General features: G+C 44.3%; 1 protein-coding gene across 1 annotated transcript in view; it reads right to left on the bottom strand.

Annotated features, from left to right (window-relative positions):
- The window catches only part of LOC120393757 (stonustoxin subunit alpha-like), a 38,838-nt gene extending 19,964 nt beyond the window's left edge, over positions 1-18,874 (bottom strand). Inside the window, exon 1 of the mRNA XM_039518255.1 lies at positions 18,775-18,874. Coding sequence (XP_039374189.1) covers positions 18,775-18,874 — 100 coding nt within the window. The remainder of the gene's footprint in view (positions 1-18,774) is intronic.
- Positions 18,875-19,176: the final 302 nt, after the last annotated feature.

Here is a 19,176-nt window from a genome sequence, read left to right as displayed (position 1 = left end):
GTCTATGTGGGGGATGGGAGAGCAGGGAGGATTTTAGGTGAGAGGCAGGTATGCAGACTGTAACATGAGCTAGGCCTGGGGGAGGGGAGGTGACACCTCAGCCAGGAGCTGGACAAAAGGAAAGGAGCTGAGTGGAGAGGGTGGGGTCAGTCTTCAGTTTGGGAGCTGGGTGGTGGGTTTTCAGGGGATCCTAGGCTGGGATCCAAGCACCCTGAACCCCCCAGAAAGGCCAGATTGAGGGGTTCTGGCTCTGAACACAAGCTGGGCTGTATCCTGTGTTCCTGTTGTTCAATAAACCTTCTGTTTTACTGGCTGGCTGAGAGTCACTGTGAGTCCAGGAAGAGGGGCACAGGGCCGGACTCCCCCACACTCCGTGACACCTCCCTAATTGGATTTTAAATGACATTGCCCTTATCCAGTTTTCAGATCACTTCTACATACCCAGATTGCTCACAAGGGGCTGCCATTAGATTAGCACAACAAAAAGCCTGGGTTATTTCCTCTGGACAGAAAGAGAATTGAGCAGATCCCTGTGGGCTAGGGCCAATAGTGCAGCAGCCATTTGGAATATTCTTAAAAGCCAAGGACATGATAAAAAAATTGGGCCAACTAGAAAAGGCCACTAGCCTTATTTTTAAAGCTCAGCTATCTTAAGTACAGGCTGGAGTTGGTGAGTTACATGTCATTTCCACCCTTAGTTCTATGACCCAGAAGTTACTGACAGAGATGGTATTGAATATCACTGAGGCTGGGAAGGCATTGCAGTGGGATCTAGTATGTTTAGAAATCCAGGATTTACTGAATGACCAGCTGATGGCCATTCCGAGTGATCTTGAGCACCAGACTTGGCCCACTGCCTTTACAGACACATCAGGAGTACCATCTGATCTATGGTCATGGAAACATACTTGGACACTTTCTGGATGGAAGTTTGGACATTTACAGTGCTCCTTCCAAGCATATGGACCGGTTAGGGTGGGTGTGGGCTCCCACATACCGAATCCTGCCGGATGCATGGGGAGGATGAATGTGGGACTGAATTATTTACCGAGACATCTGGGAAATTAGACCACCTGGTATACCTAACTGATTTATAGACAGTACCCCTAGAATAACACCTGACATTTTGGATAAGAATAGAGAGTCAATGGACATTTTGGCCGTTAGAACCACCACAGCTCAGTGTATCTATAAACTGAAGCCGGGGGAAGTTGTCACTGTTTATGACAATATTTGCTGGGAGGGTGGAGGTCAAGGAACTACCCTGATGGGACACCCACTTTTTCAAGCTAATGATAGCTGTGTGTACGTTAAAGCCACCACATTGCAAGATATACATATTAATCTTACCATTGCTGCAGGCAATCATATCATTTACTGGCCTGCAGATAGAATGTTGCAAGTAGCTCTTAGATTTAAGGTATATTTTAATTGGACTAGAGTAGTGCCTGATCGGTTTCAAAATTTGCTTTCATTGTTACCAGAGGTTTAAAGAATCTCTGAATTGCAAGGGCAAATTCACATGCTTCAGAATATATATCAAGCTGCAAAGAATGCCTTTCATACAGCTTATAGAGTGTCTACTTTATGTCCTAAGTATGATGTCTTGTGCTTTGTAACCAAAATTGTACAACAGCCCCATTATATTATTCCTATGGGAATGTTATTGTTTGTAATGTTGTTAGTTAGCTTAGGATTATGTTATTGTTGTTGTTGTAAAAAACCATAATAATAGCAATACCTTTCATGTTCATGCTAATCATGCATTGTCATTACATCCAATCAAAACCCCTAAGGTTGAAACATCTGATGTAGAATCTGAAATCCACGAATTAATGCAAATAGAGATTTGAAAATATTTGTTGTACTAGAAGTACAAAAGGGGGGAGTGTGGAAGCAGGGAAAGAATTAATAAGGATTTGAAGGGGATCTTAATGCATGTCAGTCAGTTAGCAAGAGTTAGGCCAGCTGTAACCCTAATGACGTGAGACTTCTAGAAGCAAGGATAGTGTGAGGCAGAGGGAAAGAACTGTGTAAAAAGCTATTACGACCTTGTAACTGATAACCAAATATGCAGCCTGGTGTCTTCTAGGAGTGAGAAAACAAGATAGCAGAATGGCTTATGTATAAACAAAATGTAGTTGTTGCTCTTTATTGTCTGTCTTATTGCTAGTTATTATCTGTAACAAAAGTATAAAGGCTTGCTGTAATTGTTTACCAGTTGAGAGACCTGTCCGGGACTGGGGCGACCCTGTGTCCTATGGCACTCTCTCCCTCCATTGTAATTACTGGAGAAATAATAAAGTATTTGATTTTGCTGCACCCAAACGAAAAAGCGAGAATTGAGTTTTTCTCCGACATCACCCTAACTAGGGGTGTCTGCTGAGCAAATGAATAATAATACTGTAATAAGCTAAATTAAAGTATTATTCCACATCAAAGTTGTCATAACCATACAGCTAAGGGCAGCCTAAAATTCCTCCTTACCTGTAAAGGGTTAAGAAGCTCAAATAACCTAGTTGGCACCTGACCAAAAGGACCAATGGGGAAAGAAGATACTTTCAAATCTGGGTGGCGGGAAAGGCTTTGTTTGTGTGTTCTCTTGCGAAAGCAGGGAAGCATCAGGTCAAAAAACTCCTTCTCCTATAAACCATCCTGTACAAGTCTCTGATATTACAAAAAGAGTAAGTAAATAAGGCAAGGTGCGTTAGATTACCTTTTGTTTTCAACTTCTGAATTTTCCCTTTGCTATAGGGAGGTTTATCCCTGATTTTTTTTTTAACTTTGAAACTAAGGCTAGAGGGGATTCCTCTATGTTTTTGAATCTTTTGTTACTCTGTAAAGTTATCTTCCATCCCGATTTTACAGAGGTGATTCTTTTGCCTTTTCTTTAACTAAAATTCTTCTTTTAAGAACCTGACTGATTTTTCCATTGTTCTAAAGATCCAAGGGTTTGGGTCTGTGCTCACCTGTACCAATTGATGAAGATCTTATTCTCAAGCCTTCCCAGGAAGGGGATGTAGGGCTTGGGGGGATATTTTGGGGGAATAGGAACTCCAAGTGATGCTTTCCCTGATTCTTTGTCTAAATCACTTGGTGGCAGCGTACCATCTGAGGACACAGGATTTGTGCATTGGGGAAGTTTTAACCTAAGCTGGTAGAAATAAGCATAGGGGGCTTTCATGAGAGTCCCCACATCTGTACCCTAGACTAGTGTTCAAAGTGTGGAGGGAACCCTGACAAAGAACTCGGTTAATTTGACGCTGCTTTTTCTCAGTAGCAATTTTGTTTTGAAGATAGAGACTACGGGTCTCTTTAGGCCACTGAATCGTATCACCAAGTCCATCTAGCTGTGAAAAGTGCCAAAGTGTGTTCAAAGTCTTCAACAGCTTTGAGTTTCTCAGATGTGAACTTCATCAAAATCATTCTCACTCTCTTGAAATATATCATTATCAAGAATGGGTTACCTAGGGAGGTGGTGGAATATCCATCCTTTGAGTTTTTAAGGTCAGGCTTGACAAAGTCCTGGCTGGGATGATTTAGTTCAGTTGGTCCAGGGCTGGTGCAAGGATGTTTCACACCCTAAGTGAAACTTCCACATTGTTCCCTCCCCTGTCCCCAAGCCCCCACCCTGAGCCCCCCCGCCCCCTCCGCAGCAGCTCCCTCTCCCTGCCCTGAGGCGCCCCCACGCGGCAGCTCCCCACCCTCCTCCCTGAGGCATCCTCCCGCCCCAGCTCACCCCTGCCCCACCTCCACCCCGAGCATGCTCTCGCTGCTTCATTTCTCCCACCTCCCAGGCTTGCAGCACCAATCTCTTAGGGGGCCGCAAGCCTGGGAGGCGGGAGAAGTGAAGCAGCCATGGCGTGCTTGGGGAGGAGGTGGCGCAGGTGTGATCTGGGGTGTGGAGTTCCCCTGCATGCCGCCCCCCGCCCTTACTTGCTGCAGGCGGCCCTCCCCGCACTCCCCTGCCCCAGCTCCCTCCGCCTAAATGCTGGCGGCAACCGGGATGGCAGAAGATCCAGCAGCCACGGTCGCTGCTGAAAAAAATGCCACCCCCCAAATCCTAGCGCCCTAGGGGACCGCCTAGGTTGCTTAAATGGTTGCACCAGCCCTGGGTTGGTCCTGCTTTGAGCAGGGGGTTGGACTAGATACCTCCTGAGGTCCCTTCCAACCCTGATATTCTAGGATTCTAAGAGGATAATGGTCAACACAAGCTCATTTCTCTGGCCTTGCAACAGCTGCAGCATTCAGTAATTCTTCATTGGTTAGCTCTCCAAATATGATCAAATCCTCATGCACAGCCATGTTGACTGGAAGTGGAACATCTTTCAGGGGGTTGTCAAATTCTTCAATATCCTCATCTTGCACACACTCCACTGCACAACAAATTTTCCTTTCCTGAAAGAGTTGGAAATTGTTGCCAGATTTACATCTTGCCATACCTCAGCAACAAGATAAACTCAATCTAGCAAATTTACAGTTTTCAGGGCTGTCTGAACATCTGCGTTGGGATCTGCATCAAGAACAACAATAATCTGGTTTGTGATTTTTGATCAGTAATGTCCTTTCCTCTTAATCACACCTTGATGCATAGGTAGCATCAAAGATGTAGTGTTAGGGGATAAGAATTTGAGCAGAATGTTAGTGAGAACCACTCCTTGAGGGAGCGGGGGTGGAGCACTTATCCAGTAAGAGCCATATCTTATGGCTCTGCAAGCGAAGCTGACAGTCCCACTTTTTAAGACAGTTGATGAAAATCTCACCTGTCATACAGACATTTGCTGAACTGACATATTTGAGGGGAAGTTTACTGAACAGCTGGCATTTGTCATTCCCATCCATGGGGGGTGGGTATAAGAGGCAGGAGAAGACAATGCTTTCCCAAACTGCCAGGGTGGCCCCGCCCACATTCCGCCTCCAGGCTCCCTCCCTGAGCGGCAAGCACAACTCCCAGCAGGCTCCAGGCTTCAGCCACGCTGAGGCTGGGGAGGCTGGGGCCGTGTGCCAACCACCCTCCCTATGCTCCTGGGCTAGGGAGGCAGGATGGGGCCCTGTGCTACTCGAGGACGGGGAGAAGGGTTTGCCCCTATGGTGGAGTGCTTGGGTGGGGCCCCCGGGGGAAGGGGAGGGACTAGTTGTTTGCCTCCCCCAGCCCTAGGTTGACCCATTGCCCATGCTCCCAACCATGTTGGCCCAGGCAAACACACTTACCCTGCCCTTTGAAGATGTCCCTCCTTCTAGCTTTTCATTTTATTGTACAGGTCTTCTATCACAGAGCCCTTTCAGATAAAGTACTGTTTCATCAGCATTGTAGATGTTAGCTGGGGAAAACTTTTCAAGCTACTGGTTTGTTTGCTGTTTTTCCACCATGCTCTTTTCTGTAAGTGACATTGAAACATGTCCTCCTCCTGCTAAACTAACCATAATTTGCCTTAAAATCATTTAATTCAAGTGAAGCAGCAAGCTGAAGGGCTTTTTCCTCGATTGTGGGTCCTGACCTGTGGAACTCCCAGTTGACTGCAACTTGGTTTTGAGTAGCCCCTGGAGTTTGACAGTCTCAGGTAATCTGAACTGTTTTCTTTCAGTGCGAGACTTTTCGGCATTTTGTTGGTATTTGGCACAAAAAAGTTATGCAAGTAAATGGATGATGTGATGTCACAGTGTCAGAAATGTTGCTTTTATGTAGTGGTTATGTTGCTGTTACGGAGTGGACAATTCACGGTAGAGAAACTGTTCCCAGCAAAAATGTTGCTCATAAGCAGCATTTGCTCTTCAATGGAATTGCTGCAACCAAGCATCTACTGCCAGGGGCGGCTCTACAAATTTGGCCGCCCCAAGCAATCATGCCCGGGAGGCGCCCCTGAGCCGCGGGAGCAGCGGACCTGCCGCGGGCATGACTGCGGAGGGTCCGCTGGTCGCGCGGCTCAGCTGGACCTCCCGCAGCTGCGGGCGGTTCGCTGGTCCGGCGGCTCCGGTTGAGCTGCCGCAGTCATGCCTGCGGAGGTCCAGCCGAGCCGCTGACCAGCGAACCGTCCGCAGACATGCCTGCGGCAGGTCCGGTCGTCCCGGGGCTCCGCTGGACCTCCCGCAGGCATGACTGCGGCAGGTCCACCGGCGCAGCCTGCCGCCCCCCTGGGAAAGGGCCGCCCCAGGCGGGTGCTTGCCCCGCTGGGCTCTAGAGCCGCCCCTGTCTACTGCACTGTATATAGCATTATAAGAAAATATGAGGGAATTGTTCCCTTTGTATGTGTCTTTGCTGATGCAGCATTCCAGAGCAAGCTTCAGGATTATGTAAACAATAAAACCTTGGTCTGTGTAACTAGCAGGGTGAAACAGAATGTCATAAGGGAATTGCTAACTTCTGGGGCACGCAAGACGAGCTAACAGGTAAAAACGCGAGGCCACAAAAAGAGACCAGTAAGATATGAGAACTCAGTGGAGCCAGCAGAGACTAACAGCAGGAAATAGATGAAAATAAAAGAAAGTTTTTATAGTTTAGGTTACTTATTGGGATTTATGCAAAAAAATAAATACATGTTTAGTCAGCGGTTTAGAATAGGCACACAGATGAAGTAGCTGAGTAACAGAGTCTGTGTAAACTCAGTTCTTGATTTAGTCCTGGTCCAAATGGTGAATATAGCTGATATAAAAAGAATATTTTATTGCCCTTATATAAATCCATGGTGTGCCCACATCTTGAATACTGTGTACAGATGTGGTTTCCTCATCTCAAAAAGGATATACTGGTATTAGGAAAGGTTCTGAGAAGGGCAACTAAAATGATTAGAGGTTTGGAACAGGTCCCATATGAGGAGAGATTAAAGAGGCTAGGACTTTTCAGCTTGGAAAAAAGGAGACTAAGGGGGGAGATGATAGAGGTCTATAAAATCATGAGTGATGTGGAGAAAGTGGATAAGGAAAAGTTATTTACTTATTCCCATAATACAAGAACTAGGGGTCACCAGATGAAATTAATAAGCAGCAGGTTTAAAACAAGTAAAAGGAAGTTCTTCACACAGCTCACAGTCAACTTGTGGAACTCCTTGCCTGAGGAGATTGTGAAGGCTAGGACTATAACAATGTTTAAAAGGGGACTGGATAAATCTACTAAAATTCTTTGAGGAGGTCAACAAGTATGTGGACAAGGGAGATTCACCTCACCAAAGGCTCTAAAGTAAAATAAGTCATCATGGGATAAGAGAGAAGGGCCACACATGGATCAGTAATTGGTTAAAAGATAGAAAACAAAAGTTAGGAATAAATGGTTGTTAGGATATAGATATTCAAGCCTGTCTGCAAAGGCCTATACTTTAAGAATTTAGGTGTATTCTTGTATCAGAGGGGTAGCCATGTTAGTCTGGATCTGTAAAAGCAGGAAAGAATCCTGTGGCACCTTATAGACTAACTGACGTTTTGCAGCATGAGTTTCATGGGTGAATACCCACTTCTTCGGATGCAAGTAGTGGAAATTTCCAGGGGCAGGTTTATATATGCAAGCAAGAAGCAAGCTAGAGATAACGAGGTTAGTTCAATCAGGGAGGATGAGGCCCTGTTCTAGCAGTTGAGTGAAAACCAAGGGAGGAGAAACTGGTTCTGTAGTTGGCAAGCCATTCACAGTCTTTGTTTAATCCTGAGCTGATGGTGTCAAATTTGCAGATGAACTGGAGCTCAGCAGTTTCTCTTTGAAGTCTGGTCCTGAAGTTTTTTTGCTGCAGGATGGCCACCTTAAGATCTGCTATTGTGTGGCCAGGGAGGTTGAAGTGTTCTCCTACAGGTTTTTGTATATTGCCATTCCTAATATCTGATTTGTGTCTATTTATCCTTTTCCTTAGAGACTGTCCAGTTTGGCCGATGTACATAGCAGAGGGGCATTGCTGGCATATGATGGCAGATCAGCCACACCATCACCGGTTCATTCACCTGCACATCCACCAATGTAATATATGCCATCATATGCCACAGAACGGTCACAGAACATGGAAACCCTAACATCACCTGCCAGGAGATTCCACTGCTGTCGTCTGGAGCCCAACAGCTCTGCCTTACTCTTGGGTAATTCCAAATCCCTGACAAGGTCATTCAGTTCACCTTGTGTTATGAGGTGTGGTTCAGAGGAGGAGGATGGGAGAAAATGTGGGTCCTGTGACATTGATGTTCAGGACCAGAAGTTTCATCCTCTTCCTCTTCCTCGTCTGACTAAAGTGAGAATGATTCTGGTGCATCAGGAACCGGCAGTCCTTCTCCGTGGGGTACTGGGCGTATAGCTGATGGAATGTTTGGATAATGCACAGTCCACTTTTTCTTCTTTGACACACCTTTCCCAACTGGAGGCACCATGCAGAAGTAACAATTGCTGGTATGATTGGTTGGCTTTCTCCAAATCATTGGCACTGCAAAAGGCATAGATTTCCTTTTCCTGTTCAACCACTGGCGAAGATTTGTTGCACAAGTGTTGCAGCATATGTGTGGGGCCCACCTCTTGTCCTGATCTCCAATTTTGCAGCCAAAATAAAGGGGATAGGCTTTCTTAACCATAGTGGTTATACTGCGCTTTTGTGATGCAAAAGTCACTTCACCACAAACATAGCAGAAGTTATCTGCACTGTTCACACAAGTACGAGGCATCTCTGCTCACTTTGGCTAAACAGAAATGTGTCCCTTTGCAAAATCAAACACTGACAAATAAGAGAGCACGACACTGTATGATTTCTAGAGCTGATATAGGGCAATTTGTTCAGCAGAGTGATGTAAGCTTCGTTATGATTACATCATCCATGACTTCTAGGAATAACATGATGCAATTCATAACATGTATGACGCAATACCAGCTTGCATCATTCATTGTTTTGCCTAAAAAGCAAGTACTGTCCAAACCCAGTCATAGATTTATTCATAGATCCAGTCAAAGATGTATTTTAGTCATTTCTGGTTTAAAATGAGATCCTTTCCCTTTATAACTCACTTATCCTCCGCTATTCCCAAGTCAAGGGTCATATATACTGACCCAATAGCATAACTTGAAAACTAGAGCCAATCAAGAATTTTAAGCATCATTTTTGTTCTTAGTGACCCAGAATTAGTAACATTTGACTACATTTAATTCAGAAGCATTTTGGCTGTAGAGCAGTGTTATCGACCACCTGACCAAGACAGTGATAGTGATGATGAAATGCTAAGGGAAATTAGAGAGGCTATCAAAATTAAGAACCCAATAACAGTGGGGGATTTCAATTATCCCCATATTGACTGGGAACATTTCACTTCAGGACGAAATGCAGAGATAAAATTTCTCAATACTTTAAATGACTGCTTCATGGAGCAGCTGGTACGGGAACCCACAAGGGGAAAGGCAACTCCAGATTTAATCCTGAGTGGAGCGCAGGAGCTGGTCCAAGAGGTAACTATAGCAGGATCGCTTGGAAATAGTGACCATAATACAATAGCATTCAACATCCCTGTGGTGGGAAGAACACCACAACTGCCCAGCACTTTGGCATTTAATTTCAAAAGGGGGAACTATATAAAAATAAGGGGGTTAGTTAGACAAAAGTTAAAAGGTACAGTGACTAAAGTGAAATCCCTGCAAGTTGCATGGGCCCTTTTTAAAGACACCATAATAAAGGCCCAACTTCAATGTATATCCCAAATTAAGAAAAACAGTAAAAGAATTTTAAAAGAGCCACCGTAGCTTAACAACCATGTAAAAGAAGCAGTGAGAAATAAAAAGACTTCCTTTAAAAAGTGGAAGTCAAATCCTAGTGAGGCAAATAGAAAGGAGCATAAACACAGCCAAATTAAGTGCAAGAGTGTAATAAGAAAAGCCAAAGAGGGGTTTGAAGAACGGCTAGCCAAAAACTCCAAAGGTAATAACAAAATGTTTTTTAAGTACATCAGAAGCAGGAAGCCTGCTAAACAACCAGTGGGGCCCCTTGATGATCAAAATACAAATGGAGCGCTTAAAGACGATAAAGTCATTGAGGAGAAACTAAATGGATTCTTTGCTTCAGTCTTCACGGCTGAGGATGTTAGGGAGATTCCCAAACCTGAGCTGGCTTTTGTAGGTGATAAATCTGAGGAACTGTCACAGATTGAAGTGTCACTAGAGGAAGTTTTGGAATTAATTGATAAACTCAACATTAACAAGTCACCGGGACCAGATGGCATTCACCCAAGAGTTATGAAAGAACTCAAATGTGAAGTTGCGGAACTATTAACTAAGGTTTGTAACCTGTCCTTTAAATGAGCTTCGGTACCCAATGACTGGAAGTTAGCTAATGTAACGCCAATATTTAAAAAGGGCTGTAGAGGTGATCCTGGCAATTACAGACTGGTAAGTATAAGTCGGTACTGGGCAAATTAGTTGAAACAATAGTTAAGAATAAAATTGTCAGACAATAGAAAAACATAAACTCTTGAGTAATAGTCAACATGGTTTCTGTAAAGGGAAATCGTGTCTTACTAATCTATTAGAGTTCTTTGAAGGGGTCAACAAACATGTGGACAAGGGGGATCCGGTGGACAGAGTGTACTTAGATTTCCAGAAAGACTTTGACAAGGTCTCTCACCTAAGGCTGTTACGTAAATTAAGCTGTCATGGGATAAAATGGAAGGTCCTTTCATGGATTGAGAACTGGTTAAAGGACAGGGAACAAAGGGTAGGAATTAATGGTAAACTCTCAGAATGGAGAGGTGTAACTAGTGGTGTTCCCCATGGGTCAGTCCTAGAACCAATCCTATTCAATTTATTCATAAATGATCTGGAGAAAGGGGTAAACAGTGAGGTGGCAAAGTTTGCAGATGATACTAAAATGCTCAAGATAGTTAAGACCAAAGCAGATTGTGAAGAACTTCAAAAAGATCTCACAAAACTAAGTGATTGGGCAACAAAATGGCAAATGAAATTTAATGTGGATAAATGTAAAGTAATGCACATTGGGAAAAATAACCCCAACTATACATACAATATGATGGGGGCTAATTTAGCTACAACGAGTCAGGAACAAGATCTTGGAGTCATCGTGGATAGTTCTCTGAAGATGTCCACACAGTGTGCAGAGGCGGTCAAAAAAGCAAACAGGATGTTAGGAATCATTAAAAAGGGGATAGAGAATAAGACTGAGAATATATTATTGCCCTTATATAAATCCATGGTACGCCCACATCTTGAATACTGTGTACAGATGTGGTCTCCTCACCTCAAAAAAGATATTCTAGTACTAGAAAAGGTTCAGAAAAGGGCAACTAAAATGATTAGGGGGTTAGAGAGGGTCCCCTACGAGGAAAGATTAAAGAGGCTAGGACTCTTCAGCTTGGAAAAGAGAAGACTAAGGGGGGATATGATAGAGGTCTATAAAATCATGACTGATGTTGAGAAAGTGGATAAGGAAAAGTTATTTACTTATTCCCATAATACAAGAACTAGGGGTCACCAAATGAAATTAATAGGCAGCAGGTTTAAAACAAATAAAAGGAAGTTCTTCTTCACGCAGCGCACAGTCAACTTGTGGAACTCCTTACCTGAGGAGGTTGTGAAGGCTAGGACTATAACAATGTTTAAAAGGGGACTGGATAAATTCATGGTGGTGAAGTCCATAAATGGCTATTAGCTAGGATGGGTAAGAATGGTGTCCCTAGCCTCTGTTCGTCAGAGGATGGAGATGGATGGCAGGAGAGAGCTCACTTGATCATTGCCTGTTAGGTTCACTCCCTCAGGGGCACCTGGCATTGGCCACTGTCGGTAGACAGATACTGGGCTAGATGGACCTTTGGTCTGACCTGGTACGGCCGTTCTTATGTTCTTATGTGGGTAAGTGCTTGAGACTAAGTAAAGTTTAGCTTTAAGTGAAAGCACGCTTGTGTTGTCCTGCTTGTGCCAGCCATCTATCGGTCGGATGGCCGTGTCTCCCCTGATTTATTGCCTGACATCATCTCAATTGATTAGACTTTTCCTGTTGGTATGCATACTTCCTCCTTTTCATGTTCTCTGTATGTATAAATATCTCCTGTCTGTATGTTCCATTCAATGCATCCGAAGAAGTGAGCTGTAGCTCACGAAAGCTCATGCTAAAATAAATTTGTTAGTCTCTAAGGTGCCACAAGTACTCCTGTTCTTTTCGCGGATACAGACTAACACGGCTGCTACTCTGAAACCTCTCACAGACTGAAAGTTACCAAGAGCTTTGAGTTCAAAGAACCCCGGGTAAAATTACTGGGTCAGACCAAGGGTCCATCTAGTTGAGTATCATGTCTTCCAACAGTGGCCAATGCCAGGTGCCCCAGAGGGAATGAACAGAACAGGGAATCATCAAGTGATCCATCTCCTGTCGCCCATTCCCAGTTTCTGGCAAACAGAGGCTAGGGACACCTTCCCTGCCCACCTGGCTCATAGCTATTGATGGACCTATCCTCCATGAACTTACTTAGTTCTTATTTTTTTTAAACTTGTGTGTCCTAGGAAGTTTGATCAGTGCTAATGGTTCCACCAAGGATGGAGTTAAAAAGAGATGTGTTTTTTATCTACAAGTTCTGCACAGAAGTTGATGAAATTATGGACTGGTAAACATTATGTTTGCTAACAAAGGGAAAATTTATCAAACCAGTGTATTAACTCTATTACTCTATGGTCTAGAAGCAGCTGCATTAAATGAAACAATCAACAAAAGGCTGGAGGCAGTAGAGAAGAGATAGCAGATAAAAAAGTGGCATGATTTTAAGAAAAATGAAGAAGTTAGAAGGAGATTAGAGTGAGAAACCAAGGTATGGGATTGGCTAAAATAAAAATGATTATGGTAGTGGTGATTTTCTGCTCCACTAACAGATGATAGGATGCCAGAGAAGTAATGCAAACACAACTAACAGCAGTCTGACCTAAAGGCTGATCACTGACTAATTTGTAGAACATATTATGTAGAGATGTGACCACGCTGGACTTAATGGAGGAACAAGCCAGGGACAGTAAGGGATGGTGATGCTCTATAGCTCCCTATGTCTGCAAAGATGCTTGGGAATGAAAAGGAGGAAGGGGGGGGAGGTTCCTAGCCCTTATGGCTGTGATCATAACATGGAAAACATGAACCAAAAATCAGCCAGTCCCTGGATTCCTGCCCAAGTCCCCAGAGAGCCTGAAACAAAAGCTCTGAGAGGTGTGAACTGCTCCATTCATCACTGTCATTATGTGTCTACAGAAACTGGCATATTTTTTATGATTAGAGACGGGGTGGATGTATGGGGATAGATGGATATATAGTTAGATGGGGTTTATGGGAACCAAGAGATGGATAGAGGGGGTACATGGTGATAGATAGAGAAAGGGGAGTGCATAAGGATAGATGGACAGAGGGGGTGCATGGGGATAGATGGATAAATAGACAGAGGGGGTGCATGGGGATAGTTAGAGAATGGGGGTATATGGGGATACATAGAGGGAGTGCATGGGGATAGATGAGGAAAGGGGGTGTATGGGGACAGATGGAGAGAAGGGGTGCATGGGGATAGTTAGAGAATGGGGATTGTCATGGTTCCCTCCCCACTCTGAACTCTGGGGTACAGATGTGGGGACCCGCATGAAAGACCCCTAAGATTATTTTTACCAGCTTAGGTTAAAACTTCCCCAAGGCACAAATCCTTCCTTGCCTTTGGTATCACTGCCACCACCAAGTGATTTAGACGAGAATTAGGAAAAGGATCACTTGGAGCTCCTATTCCCCCAAAAATATCTTCCCAAACCCGTACACCCCCTTTCCTGGGGAGGCTTGAGAATAAGATCCTCACCAACTGGTTACAAGGTGATCACAGACCCAACCCCCTGGATCTTTGGACACTGAAAAATTAATCAGTTCTTAAAAAAATAATTTTATTTAAAGAAAAGGTAAAAGAATCACCTGTGTAAATCAGGATGGAAGATAACTTTACAGGGTAACAAAAGATTCAAAAACACAGAGGAACCCCCTCTAGCCTTAGCTTCAAAGTTACAACAAAACAGGGAAAAACCTCCCTCTAGCAAAGGGAAAATTCACAAGTTGAGACAATACAGATAAACTAATACGCCTGCTTGGCTGTACTTACAATTTCTATAATATGAGAGACTGGTTCAGAATGATTTGGAGGACATAGATTGATGTCTGGTCTCTCTTAGTCCCAACAGCGAATGGCACACAGAAAACAAAGAACTCACAAACAAAGCCTCTCCCATCCCCCACAAAAATTTTTGAAAGTATCTTTTGTTCCCATTGGTTCCTTTGGTCAGGTGCCAACCAGGTTATTTGAGCTTCTTAACCCCTTACAGGTAAGGTGGTAAGGAGAAATTTCAGGCTACCCTTATGGTTATGACAGGGGTGTATGAGATAGATGGATAGATGGACAGAGGGGGTGCATGGAGATAGATGGACAGAGGGGGTGCATGGGGATAGATAGATAGTGGTGGTGCATGGGGATAGTTAGAGAAAGGGGGTGCATGGGCATACATAGGGGGGCACATGGGGATAGATGGAGAAAGGGGTGCATGGATAGATAGAGAAAGGGGGTATATGGAGATAGATGAGGTTTATGGGGCTAGATGGCTAGAGAGAATATATGGGGATAGATGGACAGAGGGGGTGTATGGAGATAGATGGAAAGAGGGGGGACATGGGGATAGATGGACAGAGGGGGTGCATTGGGATAGTTAGAGAAAGGGTGTGTATGGGGGTGCATGGAGATAGCTAGAGAAAGCAGGTGCATGGATAGATAGATGGGGTGCATGGGGATAGATGGATACATAGATAGAGGTTGTGAATGGGGATAGATAGAAAAAGGGGGTGCATGGAGATACATGGATAGATAGCTAGAGCAATGTATAGGGATAGATGGACAGATGGGGTGTATGGGGACAGATGGATAGTGGGGGGGCTTGGAGATAGAGAAAGAAGGTGAATCGGGATAGAAGGATAGAGAGACTCTATGGGGATAGATGGACAGAGGGGGTGCATGAGGATAGATAGATAGATGGATAGAGGGGGTGAACGGGGATACATGGCTAGATAGAAGGGGTGTACAGGGATAGATGGATGGACAGAGGGGGTGTATGGGGATAGATGGATGGATACATGTGGTGTCCCAGATAGATGGATAGAAGTGGTGGATAGGGATAGATGGATGGATAGAAGGGAGTGTCCCGAATATATGGACAGAGGGAGTGGATAGGGATAGATGGATGGACAGAGAGGGTGTACCAGGATAAATGGATTGACAGAGGGGGCACATGGGGATAGATGGATGGACAGAGGGGGTGTATGGGGATAGATAGATGGATAGAGGGGGTGTCCCAGATAGATGGATACGTGAGGTGGATAGGGATAGATGGATGGCTAAAGTGGGTGTACGGGGATAGATGGATTGACAGAGTGGGTACATGGGGATATATGGATGGATAGAGTGGGGGTACGGGGACAGATGGATGGATAGAGTGGGTGGACGGGGATAGATGGATGGACAGAGGGTGTGTATGGGGATGGGTGGATGGATAGAGGGCATGTATGGGGATGGATGGATGGACAGAGGGGGTGTATGGGGATTGATGGATGGATAGAGGGGGTGTCCCGAATAGATGGATAGATGTGGTGGATAGGGATAGATGGATGGATGTAGGGGCTGTACGGGGATAGATGAATGAACAGAAAGGGTGTATGGGATAGATGGATGGATAGATGTTGTGGATAGGGATAGATAGATGGACAGAGGGGGTGTACGGGGATAGATGTTTTGGCAGAGGGGTTTCATGGGGATAGATGGATGGATAGATAGATAGATAGATAGATAGATAGATAGATACTAATCTATTAGAGTTCTTTGAAGGGGTCAACAAATATGTGGACAAGGTGGATGCAGTGGACATAGTGTACTTAGATTTCCAGAAAGCCTTTGACAAGGTCCCTCAACAAAGGCTTTTGAGTAAATTAAGTGGTCATGGGATAAGAGGGAAGATCCTTTCATGGGTTGAAAACTGGTTTAGACAGGAACAAAGGGGGTTGGAATAAATAGTAAATTTTCCAATTGGAGAGGGGTATCTAGTGGTGTTCTCCAAGGGTCAGTCCTAGGACCAATCCTATTCAACTTATTCATAAATGATTTGGAGGAAGGGGTAAACAGTGAGGTGGCAAAGTCTGCAGATGATACTAAACTGCTCAAGATAGTTAAGACCAAAGCAACCTGTGAAAAACTTCAAAAAGATCTCAGAAAGCTAAGTGATTGGGCAACAAAATGGCAAATGAAATTTAATGTGGATAAATGTAAAGTAATGCACATTGGGAAAAATAACCCCAACTATACATACAATATGATGGGGGCTAATTTAGCGACAACGAGTCAGGAAAAAGATCTTGGAGTCATCATGGATAGTTCTCTGAAGACGTCCACACAGTGTGCAGTGGCAGTAAAAAAGAAAACAGGATGTTAGAAATCATTAAAAAAGGGATAGAGAATAAGACGGAGAATATTTTATTGTCCTTATATAAATCCATGGTATGCCAACATCTTGAATACTGTGTACAGATGTGGTCTCCTCATCCCAAAAACGATATACTGGCATTAGAAAAGGTTCAGAGAAGGGCAACTAAAATGATGAGGGGTTTGGAACAGATCCCATATGAGGAGAGATTAAAGAGGCTAGGACTTTTCAGCTTGGAAAAAAAGGAGACTAAGCGAGAATATGACAGAGGTATATAAAATCATGAGTGGTGTGGAGAAAGTGGATAAAGAAAAGTTATTTACTTGTTCCCATAATACAAGAGCTAGAGGGCACCAAATGAAATTAATAGGCAGCAGGTTTAATACAAATAGAAGGAAGTTCTTCTTCACACAGCGCACAGTTAACCTGTGCAACTCCTTGGCTGAGGAGGTTTTGAAGGCCAAGACTATAACAGGGTTTAAAAGAGAACTAGATAAATGCACGGGGATTAAGTCCATTAATGGCTATTAGCCAGGATGGGTAAGAATGGTGTCCCTAGCCTCTGTTCGTCAGAGGGTGGTGATGGATGGCAGGAGAGAGATCACTTGGTCATTGCCTGTTAGGTTCACTCCCTCTGGAGCACCTGGCATTGGCCACTGTCAGTAGACAGGATACTGGGCTAGATAGACCTTTGGTCTGACCCAGTATGGCCGTTCTTAAATCTTAAATGGATAGATGGGGTGTCTGGGGATAGATGGAAAGATAGTTAGGGGGGGTGTATTGACATTGATAGATACATAGATAGATAGGGCATATGGGTATAGGGTCAGATAGATAGACGGGGTTGTGAGGCAAGAGGGAAAATTTTGTGTGATACATCCCCTGTCGCTCATTCCCAACTTCTGGCAAACAGGGAATAGGGATACCATTCCTGCCCATGCTGGGTAATAGCCATTGACAGACCCATCCTCCATGAATGTATCTAATTCTTTTTTTGAACCCTGTTATGCTCTTGGCCATCACAACATTTGCTGGCAAGGAGTTCTACAGGTTGACTGCATTTTGTGAATCCTTGAGAGCAACTTCCCTCTCATCCTGTAGCAGCCTACATTTAGTGAGGTACCTTGTCAAAGGCTTTCTGAAAATCTAAGTACACTATATTCCCTGGATCCCCTTTGTTCACATGCTTGTTGACCCCCTCAAAGAATTCTAGTAGATTGGTGAGACATGATTTCCCTTTACAAAAAACATGTTGACTCTTCCTCAACAAATTATGTTCATCTATATGTCTGACAATATTATTCTTTATTATAGTTTCAACCATTTTTCCCAGTACTAAAATCAGTCTTACAGGCTGTAATTGCCAGGATCACCTCTGGAGCCCTTTTTAAAAATTGGTGTCCCATTAGCTATCCCCCAGTCATCTGGTACAGAAGCTGATTTAAATGATAGGTTACATACCACAGTTAGTAGTTCTGCAATTTCACATTTGAGTTCCTTCAGAACTCTTGGGTGAATCCCATCTGGTCCGGGTGACTTATTATTGGTTAGTTTATCAATTTGTTCCAAAACATCCTCTAATGACACCTTAATCTGGGACAGTTCCTCAGATCTGTCACTTAACAAGAATGGCTCAGGTTTTGGAAACTTCCTCACATCCTCAGCCATGAAGACCAATGCAAAGAATTCATCCTTATTTTAAAATAACCAGTGATGGAGAATACAGCATGACCCTTGGTAAACTCAATAGTTAATCAGTCACTGTTAAAAGGCTAGACCTTAATATAAACTAAATAAATAATAATAATAATCTGGACAAAACAGACAGAAAGAGATCAAAGTAGTAATATAAGCATATATTAATAATATGAAGAGATTGCTGGGCGGGACATGAGACAGTGATGAAGCTGATGCAGGGAGTTGGGAGCTGGTTCAGGATGGATGCCTGAGCTGAGCTGGTCTGGACCCTGAAGGACCAGAGCTGAAAGTGGGGGTGGGGAAGATCAGAGTTGGGCCAGGCTAGAGATAGGTACAAGAACTGGGATTGGGGGATCTGAGCTGGTTAGGGATGCACAGAGGAAAGGGGGTTTGCACAGAGGCTATTAAGGATGGAAATAGGGCTATGCTGGGGAGACAGTGGAGAGCCATGCACCTCATCCCCTACTGTCCTGCCTCCTTCTCTTCTAACACAAGAGATGGACGTTAATGGGAACACATTAGAATTTACTTTGAGTTGCACTAACAAGTAACCTGGGATCTTCTGTTATAAAGATCCTGCAGTGTGAATAAGTTAGCAAGATAGATGGATAGGAGCTAAAATAAAGAGCTCTTTGGCACAACTCTAACCATACCTGGTATGAGCCTGTCACTGCGGCAGTCGTACAGCATCCCCAGCCGGAGAGGGCGGCCCAGGGCTGGCATCTCAATTGCTGTAGTTTCAGAGCAAGTCATGGTGGTAACAGACGTTCAGGCAACCCTAAAACACACCAGGAACACTATTACACTGAGGATGTGAACTGTCCTTATTCACATCCTCCGTGTTTGACTTTTATCTCCAGGGGTGGCTCCAGGCACCAGCGCAGCAAGCATGTGCCTGGGGTGGCAAACCATGGGGGGCGGTCTGCCGGTCGCTGTGAGGGCAGCAGTCAGGTGGCCTTCGGCGGCGTACCTGCGGGAGCTCCGCTGGTCCTGCAGTTTCGGTGGCAATTTGGGAGCAGGTACACCAAAGCCGTGGGACCGGCAGATCACCCACA

Source organism: Mauremys reevesii, unplaced genomic scaffold, assembly GCF_016161935.1.
Source record: "Mauremys reevesii isolate NIE-2019 unplaced genomic scaffold, ASM1616193v1 Contig3, whole genome shotgun sequence".
NCBI classification, from domain to species: Eukaryota; Metazoa; Chordata; order Testudines; family Geoemydidae; genus Mauremys; species Mauremys reevesii.
This window is presented reverse-complemented; position numbering and strand designations above follow the sequence as displayed.